At 49.4% G+C, this 12,892-nt stretch overlaps 1 protein-coding gene across 2 annotated transcripts in view; it reads right to left on the reverse strand.

Annotated features, from left to right (window-relative positions):
* Nucleotides 1–12,892, reverse strand: part of Klhl29 (kelch like family member 29) — a 280,806-nt gene that overhangs the window by 123,627 nt on the left and 144,287 nt on the right. For both annotated transcript variants that reach the window (XM_090337382.1, XM_090337381.1), the window contains one exon: nucleotides 5,901–6,233. In XM_090337382.1, coding sequence (XP_090193508.1) covers nucleotides 5,901–6,185 — 285 coding nt within the window. In that variant the 5' untranslated portion in view covers nucleotides 6,186–6,233. The remainder of the gene's footprint in view (nucleotides 1–5,900; nucleotides 6,234–12,892) is intronic.

The following is a 12,892-nucleotide window of genomic DNA, read 5'->3' on the forward strand; positions in this document are numbered from 1 at the left end:
CTCCTGCCCCTGACTCATCCATTCACAGAACCCAGAACCACAGGGTACTGGGATGGGGTTGTACCTGTGATTCCCCAGGGGACCCTGGGCATTCCCTGAGAAGCAGTGCTGTTCAGGGCACACATGCTGTACATGGTGAGACATATCTACTCTGACAGTCCCACATGTTCAGAAATGTCAATCCCTGGGGGCTTTGGTGTTCGGGGCAAGCAAATTCCTGGCCCCTTTCAGCTCTCCCAGGGCTTCAGATAGGCTATGCTGCTGTTTCTCTGCCAGACCTATTTTCAAGGGCTTAGCTCCAAGGGACAATGGCAATGTTTCAGCCTGAGTGCCCCTGACCACATGAAGAAAGCGCCTTCACACATCTTACAGGCATCAGCAAAGGAGACCGCAGTCCATTCTTACAGGGACAAAATTGCATTCTATGAAGCGGGCCCTTTTCTGTTTCATCTGTCAAGCAGGTTTGCTGAAAATAATTTAAATTTCATGCAGCATGCAGCAGCAGTAGCAGCAACAGCTACTGGGCACTGCCTCCCTTCCCTCCCACAAACAAGTCTGGTTGTAGAGTCCCACACTTCAGCCTTTGGTGTGCTCTTGCCTGGGTGTCCATCCAGGTGGTGGAGGGAAGGAATTCCATACTGTCACAGCCCCTCCAATGCATCAGAGAGGGGGAAGGGCTGCTCACAGAGGCCCTAGGCACTAACCACCAGGGGGCCAGCTTCCCCTCTGTACCTATTCTTGAACTCGGGGCCTGCGCTCTGTCCCTGAGCTCTTCAGCTCAAGGCAAGCATAATCTAAGATAAGAGACTCCTAGATTTTAGTGCCTAGGCTGGTTTAGTACCGTGATCCTCGGATCTCAGCCTCCTGAATAGCTAGGATTACAGGTGTGAACCACTGGCGCCTGGCTAGATCCCATATCTAATTTAACATTTTTGTGTGTGCTGCTATGGGGGCTTGAACTCAGGGACTGGGCACTGTCCTTCTCCTTTTTCTCAAGGCTCCTTTTATCTCTTTTTCTCAAGGCTGGCATGACTCAAGTGAGTCATAGCTCTAGATTTTTGCTACTTGACTGGAGATAAGAGTCTCATGGACTTTCCTGCCCAGGTTTGCTTTGAACCATGATCCTCAGATCTCAGCCTCTGGATAGTTGGGATCATAGGCCACCAGTGCTGGGCTTGTTTATTTACATTTTAATAACACTGTATGGAAGGTGTTTTACTGTGGTATCTCTAATATTCATTTAAGTTTAACTTTTGAAAAGTAACTCTGAATGTATACTAAGTGGCAGATACTGTTTTAGACTCTTCTACAATATTAATTTAAATAACCCTTATGAGGAAGATACTATCACTTTCCCCATTTTATAGACAAACTGAAGCTTAGCTAGTATATGTGAGAGCTAGGATTCAACCCCAGTTCATCTAACTCTAACACTTTGAAGCTGTCACTGCCTGGGCAATGTGAGTCAACATAACATTTGGCTTATATTTTTCCTCTTGTTCTAAGAGGTAAATGCAACCTTTTTTTTTTTTCCTGGCCTGAAGTCTGGAATTTGTGGTCAACTCGGTGTTGAGAGATGACACGTATTCCATAACCACATGTTTACCATGGTGAATGGTGCTGTCAGTGAGCCTGGGATGGAGAGAGCCTAGGCTGGCTCTAATTCCAAGTAATTCACTGGGTGGCCTTGGTAAAGTAGGCAAGCTTCATGTTCTTTGGCTTCACAGTTTTGACTTACAAAATTAGAGGCTGTAAATATAGTCCTTGTGCTCTGAGGACTCATGTTCTGGAAGTCTGAAGGAAATACATGTGCAACAGAAGTGGGAGGAACCTATTAGACTCTCCTGACATCCCAGTGGCCCGGGACAGCCACAGTACTCATCCAACTGCCCTGTCTTCAAAATGTACAAAAAACCTTTAGGCCACGGACAGATGAAGAAACAGAAAAACGAACTCAGGCCTGGAGGCATCAGTGACAGAAAACGTTATCATCTTGGTACTGGACCTCTGGGAACAGAGCAGTCATTGCCACTGCAAGAGCTGAGGCTCCCAGGCCTGGTTCAGCAGAATCAGAGGCAGCAAAGGGGCACGTATGGAATGGAATGGCTCAAGGTATGTGGGAGTGTCCTCAGAGCACGTGACATTCACCCTGTTCCCCTCCCAGCAATGGGAAGGGGTGAAGTGGGGAGAGATAGGGGGAAGGGAAAGCGGGGCTGGATGCCAAGACCTGGTCAGTCCCTATAAGCAGCCTTAACACACTTGGGGAGCCAAGAGTACAACCCTGTACCCACCTTCTACGGAGCTCCCTCCCTCCATGATTTTTGCAATGGAGTCTATGCACCATGTACATATTAGGGCTTCACAGATTATGAAAGCTTTAAATCTCCTTCCCTACGTTCCAGGTAATCAGGACTGTGGACTCAGTTCAATGTGGAGCCTAAGAGCTACCTTCCTTCCCTCCCTTCTTCCTCCAGGTCCTTCCTGCTGCCACATTACCTTGATGCCAATTACTCAAACTCACCTATGTGGGAAACAGTTGTTTCTTTCTTTCCTTTCCCTTTTTTTTTTTTGTAGGTCATGGGGCTTGAACTATGGGCCTGGACGCTGTCCCTGAGCTCTTCAGCTCAAAGCTACCACCCTACCCCTTGAGTCACAGCCCCACTTCCTATTTTCTAGTGGCTAATTGGTGGTAAGAGTCTCATAGTCTTTAGTGCCTGGGCTGGCTTTAAACCATGATCCTCAGATCTCAGCTTATTGAGTAACTAGGATTATAGGTGTGACCCACTGTGCCTGGCTCCAGCTGCTGTTTCTTATCTGTTCCTCATGGTGAAGCTGAAAATGAACACCTGTCTTCACAGGGGACAGTCTTGTCCCATGGCAAGTGGTGACAACGGTGATGGGGTGACCTCAGTACACAGAGAGGATTTCTACCTGCCAGGGCCTGTTCTGTTCTTGACACATATTTCTAATCACATAATCCTCACAACTCTGGTAGGCAGGGACTCCCATCTGATCTCCTGTTTTAAAAGTGAGGCCCAAGCAGGGCACCAGTGGCTCATATCTGTAATTCTAGCTACTCAGGAGGCTGAGATCTGAGGAACACAGTTCAAAGCCAGATCAAAGCTCTCTTACTGCTAAATCTGGAAGGGGAGCTGTGGCTCAAATGGTAGAGTACTAGTTTTGAGCAAAGAAATCTCAGGGATAGCACCCATATCCTGAATTCAAGACTTAGAACTGGCACACACATACGCAACAGTGAGGTCCAGAGAAGTTGAGACTTGTCCACGGCTATTTAGTAGGCTAGTTGACTAGAATTAAAATCTAGACAGTGTCATTCTAAAGTCTGGCTTTATCCACTCTACTGAACCATCTCTGCCAATAATTCAAACAAGAGAGACAGTCATCTGGTTATACTGCAGTGGTCACAGATTCATTATATGCTGGCCCATAAGCTCCCTAAGGAGTGTTACCTCTGCTGTTTGGCGGACACAGCTGGTGGCCAGAGAAGCCACCAATGCATGGGTTTGGCTTGCTTATTATCAGTTGATATGATTTTAGCATGGGGTCAGATACACAAACTAGTTGGGCACTGATGGCAACACCTCTGTAATTGTATTTCCTTGAGAGTCTAAGATCTGGAGGAATGAGGTTCAAGGTCAGTACAGGCATACATACAAGCCTGCTTGGGAACCCACACCTATCATCCCAGCCACAATGGGAACCAAAATAGGAAGACTGAAGTCAAGGCATGGGCCTGGGTAAAAAGTGAGACTTTCAGAAATAATGCAAAAAGAGTTGAAGGCATGTCTTCATAGTAGAGCACCTTCCTACTAAGCATGAACTCCTAAGGTTCAACCCCTACCATGCCAAAAATAAAATAAAATAGTAAAGACAGGAAATAGTAAAGACAGGAAAGTATACATAGGCTAGGGGCCAGGCCTTTGGGTGAGGAGCAGTAGACCAGAATGGGAGGAGGCACCACATCTGATAGCTATGCCCTGGCTAGAAGCTGCTATCCTGTCCTTTCTCGGCACTCCTGAAGACTCAAAAGAATCCAAGACACACACCAGGCACACACAAGCCCCTGCAGATCTGAAACTGGCCTCCGAAGCTTACACAGGGGAGATGGAATTTAGTTTTGTGCTTTCACATGCTGGGGAATTGGCTGAGCTCCTAGGCCTGAACTTTTTACCCTCTCTCCTCCTCTTGGATAGCCACTGGCTCAGTCCTCATCTCAGCTGTTGTTTTCTGTCTGGGGCTTGTTCCTTCCCTCCCATGTAGCTGCGCTTTGAGGCCTGGCCAGGCAGGAATGGTGAACATTGAACTGTCTTGGAGCACACCAGGCACCACGTGAGCAGGTCAGCCATGAAGAGAGCCACCAGCACCAACCTTAGCTTGGCAGAACTGAAAGCTGTGCCCTCAAGATAGCCTGATGCCATTCCATCCAGATGGGATGGAAATCAAGGGAGCCGGCAGGTCCAATCTCCTCCTCCTCCCACCCCCCCCCCCCGCTCTCCCACCTGCAGCCCCCACCATCAGCCTTAGAGGCTTTTACTGTCCAGATGGCCAACAGCTGGTCTTGCAGAGTGCCTGCCAGATGTGCCCTGCAGGCTGGTGGCTGGCTCCCCTGGGCAGGGTCACCAATTCAGAGCAGGCCAGGGGCTGGTGGCAAGGGGAAGAATGTGTGTGGCTGCCCTGGGGTGGGGGGCGTCGTGCCCAAATAATCCTCCACCTCTCTCCTATCTGACATTCCTTCCCTCCCCACCTCAATGGGGCGGTGTTTTCATAACAGGAAAATAAAATCAATAAGGCACTGCAGCACGTTGTCAGCGTGCCGAGCGTCGGCCTCCAATAGCTCCATTGTCTCGGGCCTCCGCCAGGCTCCGTGGCCAGCAGCACTCTCGGTTATTAATGGGAAGCAGGGCTGAAGGGGAGTTTTGAAAATCACAAAGCCACAGCACACCTGGAGTGCGCCATCCTCCACCGCAGCCCCTGCACAATGGCCGGCCCAAGACTTCCCACCTTTTAATTTTTCCTGCAACTTTTATGAAAGCAGGAAAAGAAAAGAACACACTCTCTCACACACACTCACACACGCCTGCATTCATGCACACATGCAGACCCTGAGAGGGTTCCTGAGAGGCTACTCTGAATGGCTGACAGAGGCAAAGACAGCCTGTGGAGCCCCCCCGCCCCGCTCCCCCCCCCTCACACACATGGCCGAATGGGATGAATGGATCTCCTGCCCAGGTGCCCAGGTGCCCGCAGTCCCTCTGGGGCTGAGGTTGCCTGGGGCTGTGAGGAGCAAGCATGGTGTGAACCAGCCCAGCTTGAAACTCTGCAAGAGCCATGACGACACCCATTTCCACATTCTGTTTAATATATAGACTGACTTCAGCTACTATTCTGCAGGCTGGAGCTGCTTTTTCCAGAAAAGATGGAGTTAGTCAATGCCCTGAAAACAACTTGTGGGGCAAGTCCTGAGTCCTTGGAGCAGCAACTAAAACTACAGTGTGCCTTAAGAACCCTTAACCATAAAGCATACTTTCTGTTAGCTTCCAAGGAGACCAGACATGAGGGACCTCACCCTGTGGTGAATCCTGCTTGTAAACCCTAAGCACTGATGCCTCTAGGGACCTTGTAAGGTCTCAGTTAGGGAGGTTGTATTGTCAAGCTTAGTTCACCCATCCAGTAACATTTAATTGGCATGGCACCAATTGAATACCCTGCTAGGGAGACACGGACAGAGACTTTCTGGATCAAGTCCAGGATGCCCTCTGGAAGGGTTATGGTCCATCCAGGGAAGCCATGACTCTGGGGAATACAGAGGAGCAGGCGGTGGCCTGGTCTTACAGGAAGGTAGGACTCTTCTCTTGTCCAGACAGGGTACCAACACTTACCTTGGTGGTGACTGCAGAAGCTGAGCTGGCCACGAGGCTGGTGATGGCCTCACTGCTGCCAGTGGTGCAGGGTGCAGGAGCCGTAGCCGGTGTGGGCAGTCGGGAGGGTACCACAGGTAGTGGCAGGAGGCCTGGCCGAGCACTGAGGCTGCTGGCTGCGCCACCCCCAGCCCCTGATGTGACACTGCAGATACTGGTGGTCCCATGGGTCCCGTTGACACTCCACTCACGACGGTCCCAGCCTACCCGGTAATCTCTTTCAAAGCGACTGTGGTGCCGGGACATCTCGGTGGGCCGAGGCGGCTTCTCACAGGGAAACAGAGCCCGGACCTGCTGGTGTAGAGGAGAGAGAATGAACGTTTAGACAAACAGCAGCTCTGCTAGGGTGCAGGATGGTACCCATCAGTAACCATCTCTAGCTCTTCAGCTCCTACTTTGGGTTCAATAATGAGCTTTCAAATATGGGTTTCAGATCAGAGCAAGCCTCTAAGCCTGGATGGTCCATCAGCTCCACTTCACAGATAAGGAAGAAACAGCCGCTCAAGATCATGTGGCAAAAAGTGTAGGGGGTAGGATTTGAACCTAGTTTAAGTTTTTTTTTGGGGGGGGTTCTTCTGCTAAAGACAACCAGCTTAATTATGATAAATGACAGACAGCATCTAACATATGGTTGATGCCTGTCTCCTCCTATACCCACTGTGGAAAAATCAGCTTGTGGACACCTCTGGCTGAGCCTGCCCCAACAACAGGTTACATGACTCAGGTATAGAGACCTCTCTAAAACAGACTTAGTCTTAACAGACACCTCATTTGCTCCTTCCAGTACCTGTGATGTAGTGGTGCCCAGAGAGTTCCCTGTTTATGTACCAGAGAACTCTCTGAGAATAAGTTAATCCTCAAGGATGGGGAACAGGAAGTCAGAACAAGGTGAGGCTGCCTAGCCTCCAGACCCTAGCACAATGCCTCTGAAAGCTGCCAGCTTCTAGGAATTGAATTCTTCCTCCTAACTGCAACCCTACTAGTATTTCATCTTGGGACCCAGAATGTGGACACCCTGGCCTCTGCTTCCTAGACCATCTTTCAAATGGCCTTCCCAGTATCTGAACAGAAGGCCCTGCAGGGTTGTCATGGAGACCCAGACACACCATGGTATTGGAAGGGCCTTCTGAGTCACTGAAGATTGCATCTTGCTCTCAGCACTATCATGACGTAGCTGGCTCCTCTCCAGGCAGGGCGTGGCTACCCAAGTCAGGAAATAGGGAAAGGCAGAAGGAAGAGGCTGCTTTTGTCACAGAAGGGATGGAGAGGTTGTAGCTTAGGTACCACTTGGACCCATTCTATTTCTCAATCACTTTCATTATGAGGTTTTAAAGTATGTATAAAGCCAGATTCTCCTCCAACCTTATCAGCCCACCCCAGTTGTCCACTACCACTGTCATGGTTAAAGCCTGTGACCAACCATGCAAAAGGCTACCATGTTCTGCTTGTGACTGCCCTGGCTCTGGCTGTCCCTTCTGAAAGATGCAGGGAGCAGACCTGAGCCCAGCCTGAAGCCTGTGCAGAACTGAAGCGGAGACGAGCACCACCCTCCAAGCTAGATGTGGACTTACCATATCCATTACTATGCTTCCTGGCAAATATGATACCTCAAAAATTCTTGTAAAAATGTTTTGTCAACATCACATGGTTAAGAAATGAAACTCTGTCCCCGTCCCTCACGTCATGCCAATACCCTTCACACACACTTTCTTCCTTCAGTTTGCTCTTTCTCCACCCCCCCCCCCCGTCTGCACTGGAATCTACGTGGCCCTTACCACACTCATGCTGGGGCACTTGCTGGGGAGGTCACGGATGGTACATCTGTTAACTCCAATGTACACTCACGACCCATGTCCCTGTGGCATCCATGACACATTGCTTACACCCAACCTGGGGCTACCTGGTGCTCTACAATTTCCCCTTCTTCTCACTTTCTAAGTGCTCTCTGAGGGACCTCATCCAACACCTACCTCTTAACACTACCAGTTAACATCTCCCTACCATCCTACAACCTGCTCTACACCTTCACCTGGCTGTGTCACCAGCCACATGCCCTCAAATAAACTTCTTTTTCTTTTGCCCAAATGTCTATCCTTAGGAATTCCCTGACTCAGAGGCAGCAGCTGTTTCCCGTTTACGACTGCAGGGTCTCAGTGGCTCTCAAACTTATCTCTATCTACATGGCTACTTCTTTCACTCTTCCCACCAACCATTTTGATTCCTACCCTTCTTGTCCATTCTCTACCCACCACCTGTCTGATTTTTAAAGAAAGAACAAATCTGATCCTTGTAGTATACTAAAATTCCATTCTTCATGATAAAGTTCCATTCTTCCCAGTGGCCCAGAAGACCCTGGAGAGACAGAGCCAGCTTGGGCTTCTAGCCCTCCCTTCTCATCGCCCCATCCCAGAGGCAATGTGCACTCATTCCAAACACTTATAGATTCTGAAGGCCTCTGGACACTCAGTTCAGGGCCCACACTAACACTACTCCTTTGTTAGGAATGACTTTTGACCCTCTCATTGGCTAAATCTATCTCTCACGGGCTGACATAGCACTGCCTCTTTCTGGAGATGGCAAATAACACTGATCCCGATCCTACCACTCCATGTTTGGTCGGAGATCCCATGCTTCTGCATTATGGGTGTGAGCCATTGGCTAATCCTTGAGTTTTCTGACTGGCAATTCTTTGGAGGCACTGAAAGAAGATGCCCTACCTTCCTAGCTAGCTGGACTTAAGCTTCTAAGGAAAGCTACAGGAGTATCTGCATGCTGAATGTCCACTGGATTTTGTAGCTCAGGCTCTGGTCTCCCAAGCACCTGCCAAGGCAGGGTTCTTGCTAATGGACACTGCCTCAAGGCACTTCTTCCCTTAGTCTACTCCTACTTGGGCAAAGACTATGTTATGTATTCCCCACACCATGTTTTCTTGCCTGACACCCAGGACCATCTCTCCCAGCTATCTCTCAAACAAGGGCCTGGCAGATAGAAGTAGCAAGGAGGTGATGGAGATGGCATCCAGATCTGACCATTCAGAAGGAACAGAAATAGAAAGAGAGAGAGAAGATCTGGTGTGTGTGTGTGGGGAAGAAACAGGGGGCAGTGACTATGTCCCAAATATTTCATATACATGCATGGAAATATCATGACAAAATCCTTTACTATGTACAAATCAGTACACCCCAATGGAAAAAAAATCAATGAAATGGACACATTCTTGATGACCCTATAGTTTGCTTCACAACCTTGACAACCATGGAGATAATATATTTCAAACGGTGCAGCGGCCCCTAGAAGAGGCTGCTTTACCAGTGCCAAGATTTGAGTCCTTAGAATTTAAATCTTCATTGTGTTAATGCACTGAGATAGGCAGAAAACTTGTTACCTCAGCATAACCTACTCTTGCCTGACTGATATACTCCATCAGTCCCCATATTCTGACAAAGCAACACAGCCTCATGCATTCTTAGAGAAATCATCTCCTCCTCGCTGACCTGAGATGACCACTACCCATGTAACATAAGACTTGCCTAGGATTAGCAGAACAGCTTGGGGTCAGACTCAAAAAGCCTCCTATGTCAATATAGCTTCTCAGCTGACTGCCTAAGGGATCCCCTGCTGGACCCCATGAATCTCCTCCATCTTACAGTTCTAGTACATGAAAGAAAAGCCTGTCCCTCAAACTTGCCATCTTTAAACTACTGCCATCTCTTCCAGCCTCCTTCTAAAGTGAGAGAGGAGGTGGAGACTCAGGCAGCTGGAGGCCACACAATCTGGTTTCAGTCTCATTAAGTGTATTCAAAACAAAGGTCAACTATTTGCATGTAAGCATTCTGGTCAGACCTCATTCCTCAGTTTAATTTTCCCTTTTAAGCGAATGAAAGAAATGTGTCACACAGTTTACTCTGAGTGAGATGGCTGTGTGCCAGCTCCTGAGGTGGCAACTTAAGTATTTCCTGCTGGGCTCAGAGCCAGTGTGTCAGAGGCCCCGTGTGCACACACGTGTGCCTGAGTGGCACTGCAGGAGACACAGGAAGTGCACGTGGGGCGGAAGGAGGTCCTGAATGGACGAGGTGTCAGCAGTCCAGACTGGTCAAACAATTACAGACAAAACACAGAAAAATGCTTCCTTATTGTGGGAGCGCCCTTTCTTGGCAGGCTGCCTGTGAACTGGCGGAGCCTGGCATGGGGCCCTGTACCACGAAGGGAGAGTAGGAGCAGCAGTCACTCCCTGATGTGGAGGGGGGCGGTTATTGAGAATTCAGGCTTCTTGTCCAAGAGGGTAGTTTCTTGCCAGGTCCTGTGTGCATGCCACCTCCACATGCATGATAATTAAAGCTGAGGAGTCTAGGAAATCTTTTATTGGTGGGTGGAGGCAGGTCATACTGAGGTCTGGGGTAGACAAGTGCTGTTTACCGAACTGTCCAGAGGACGCAGAACCAGAGGAGAGGTGGGGGAAAAGACTGGACTTTAGTCCATGCTTGTTTGTATGCTCTTTCGTAACCTTATGGATCTACTTTGGGGCTACTTCTCAATGCCTGGTTCCATTTCAGAGTTGATGGAGCTCCAATTCTGCCCATAGTTTGGTCAGTTCAGGACTCGGGTTTTCCATTTCCTTCTCTTTGGATAACCCTCCACTTCTCCAGGGGCGGTGAGGGAAACAGGAGGACTCTTGGCAGAAACAGGGCAAGCAGGAAGAGTGGGATCTACACACCACCAAGATATGTTCTGACAGGCCAGAGGCTGTTCTCAATGTCTAGTCATTGGCAGAACTGGGACTCAGGCTTGAGTCCCAGACTGCCATGGTGACTGCAACACACACAAGTATATCTCAAACCTAGTGTCCCCAAACCCAGCAATGACATAATGACTAGCTTTGGAGAAAGTTGTAATATGGAGCTTGACTTCATGATTCACACAATCCCTCAGAAGTATTATAGAGGCTGTAGTTTGGGTGTGCCCATTAGCATATAGCCCCCTGTAGGAAAGATGTCTTATTCCTAGGAGAGGAGGGAAGACCTTCCTGCTGCTTCCTAACTCTGACAGATGATGTGTAGGCTCCCCTCTGGGCTCACTAACTCCCAGCAAGAGTTCTCTACCTGAGGTGCAGGCACTGACTTGGGACCTCTACAAAGTGTACCCCCTTTCAGGTTCCTGCTCATCAGGAGTGGGTGGAAAAAGGAGGTTTCCCTTCCTGCTGGCAGAGGGGATTAGTTGCTCTTGTGGCCAGCACTGGTAGAGGCCAGAGTACCTGGTAAGTGCAAGAATGAAGGAGAACTAACTCATCTGTCTCAGAAGCTCTTTCATTCCAGTGCAGAGCAGAAGACAACTCTCAAAGATCAAACCTGGAAGACAAAGCAATCTCGGCCTTCTCAAGCCTTCTCCCTAGCCAGGCCTTTCCTATGTCTGCCTATCTCTCCATTTGCAAAATGGGCATACATAACCCTAACTACCCCCAGGACCACTGTGCAGATCAAGTAATACATACATGCAGCCTGTCCCTCTACACATGTGCAAGAGTCTGGTTATTGTGCAATGGCCATATCCTACAGTTCAGGTGGAGACGAATAGGCCTGCAGCCTCAAGGCCAGCAGGAACTGGTAGCTTTCTGCTGTGAGAACACAGGAGACAGTTAACTTCAGACTATGTGGTGTCTATAGACACACGCAGGTACTGAGACCTTCTGTGCTAAGCAGATGAAACCTGGTTTGCTATTCTCATCCAGAAACCAAGAAACATCCTCAGGAAGATCGTCCTCAGCTCATAGTCATGATGACAGGGTCTTGTGTCTCTAGCTCCGGGGCCTATTTTGATGTATGAGCCTCTCCTTCAGCTCAGGGGTGCTACAATGGCCAAGTTTAAGAGCGATTTGGACTCCCTTGGCCCAACAAGGGCAATCTACTAACATCTAGGCTCAGCCTTGGCACCTAGGCCACAGCTTTGATTTTTCACCAGCTGGTTGTAGGGCTCTGTCTCCCGAACAGTTGCTAGATCACCAGACAAGCAGCCCTGCTGCACAGACTCGCCTGGAAAACCATGCACATGAATAATTCACCAATAAATAATTAAGAATCACCACAGGCTGCAGTGTGTTGGTGTCATCCATGTGGGCCCAGAGCCCAGGGGAAAGTGTCAGGTGTCCATGGTACTGGTCACTGAGAGTCTCCATTCACAACCAGGAAGTTGTGACTGTCTGAACGCCGAGACAGGATGTCTGTGGTCTGTGTCCAGTGGTACACTGCGTGTTCTGGCTGCTGGCGCTGGCCTGTGCATATTAACATGCGCTGTGTGTCCACACTGCACACAGGATCACAGGTGGCTAATGACCCTTTCCTCGTTCTTATCATTAAGGCATGCCGAAGGAGTGGGCTGCTAGCTGCGAGGGCCCCGAAGGCGTGATTAATCCACAGGAAGGCAGGGAGCCCGAGCTGCCTCCAGACAGGGGAGCCGAGGTGGCTGGCTGAGGAATGAGCTGCGGACGTCCGGGCCCGATTGGAAAATGGATGATTGCCTCATTTGGGGGAGACGTGCTGCCAAGTCAATTGGAACAGCCTGTGCCCATCTTTATTATTTTCGTTTCCCTCTCTGCATCTTTTAGCCTTTCTTTTGGAACAAAATACTACACAGCAGCCAGAATACCATCTTGGCAAATGCAACACAAAGGAATTCTCTGAGTGCCTCTGGAGAAGCCAGCTTGGCCAGGACATGGCATGGATATTGGCAAGAGCTGGGGATGCCCTTGGGAAATGCCTTACTGTATCTGGGGGGCTGATATAGCCCCTAGTGACCTGCATCCCCCACCTCCACTGAGCCCCAAGTAACTCAGAGACTCAACTGTAGCTGGGGCTAAGGGCCCCACCCTCAGGCCTCCTCTGACCAGCTCTCTCTCAGAGGCAGAAGCCAGACTTGCTTCAGCAATGATGGGCATGCTCCACTCCCATGTTGAGTTCTGG

The sequence above is a fragment of the Megascapheus bottae genome, chromosome 7 (assembly GCF_031878675.1).
Source record: "Megascapheus bottae isolate mThoBot1 chromosome 7, mThoBot2.hap1, whole genome shotgun sequence".
Taxonomy (NCBI): Eukaryota; Metazoa; Chordata; class Mammalia; order Rodentia; family Geomyidae; genus Megascapheus; species Megascapheus bottae.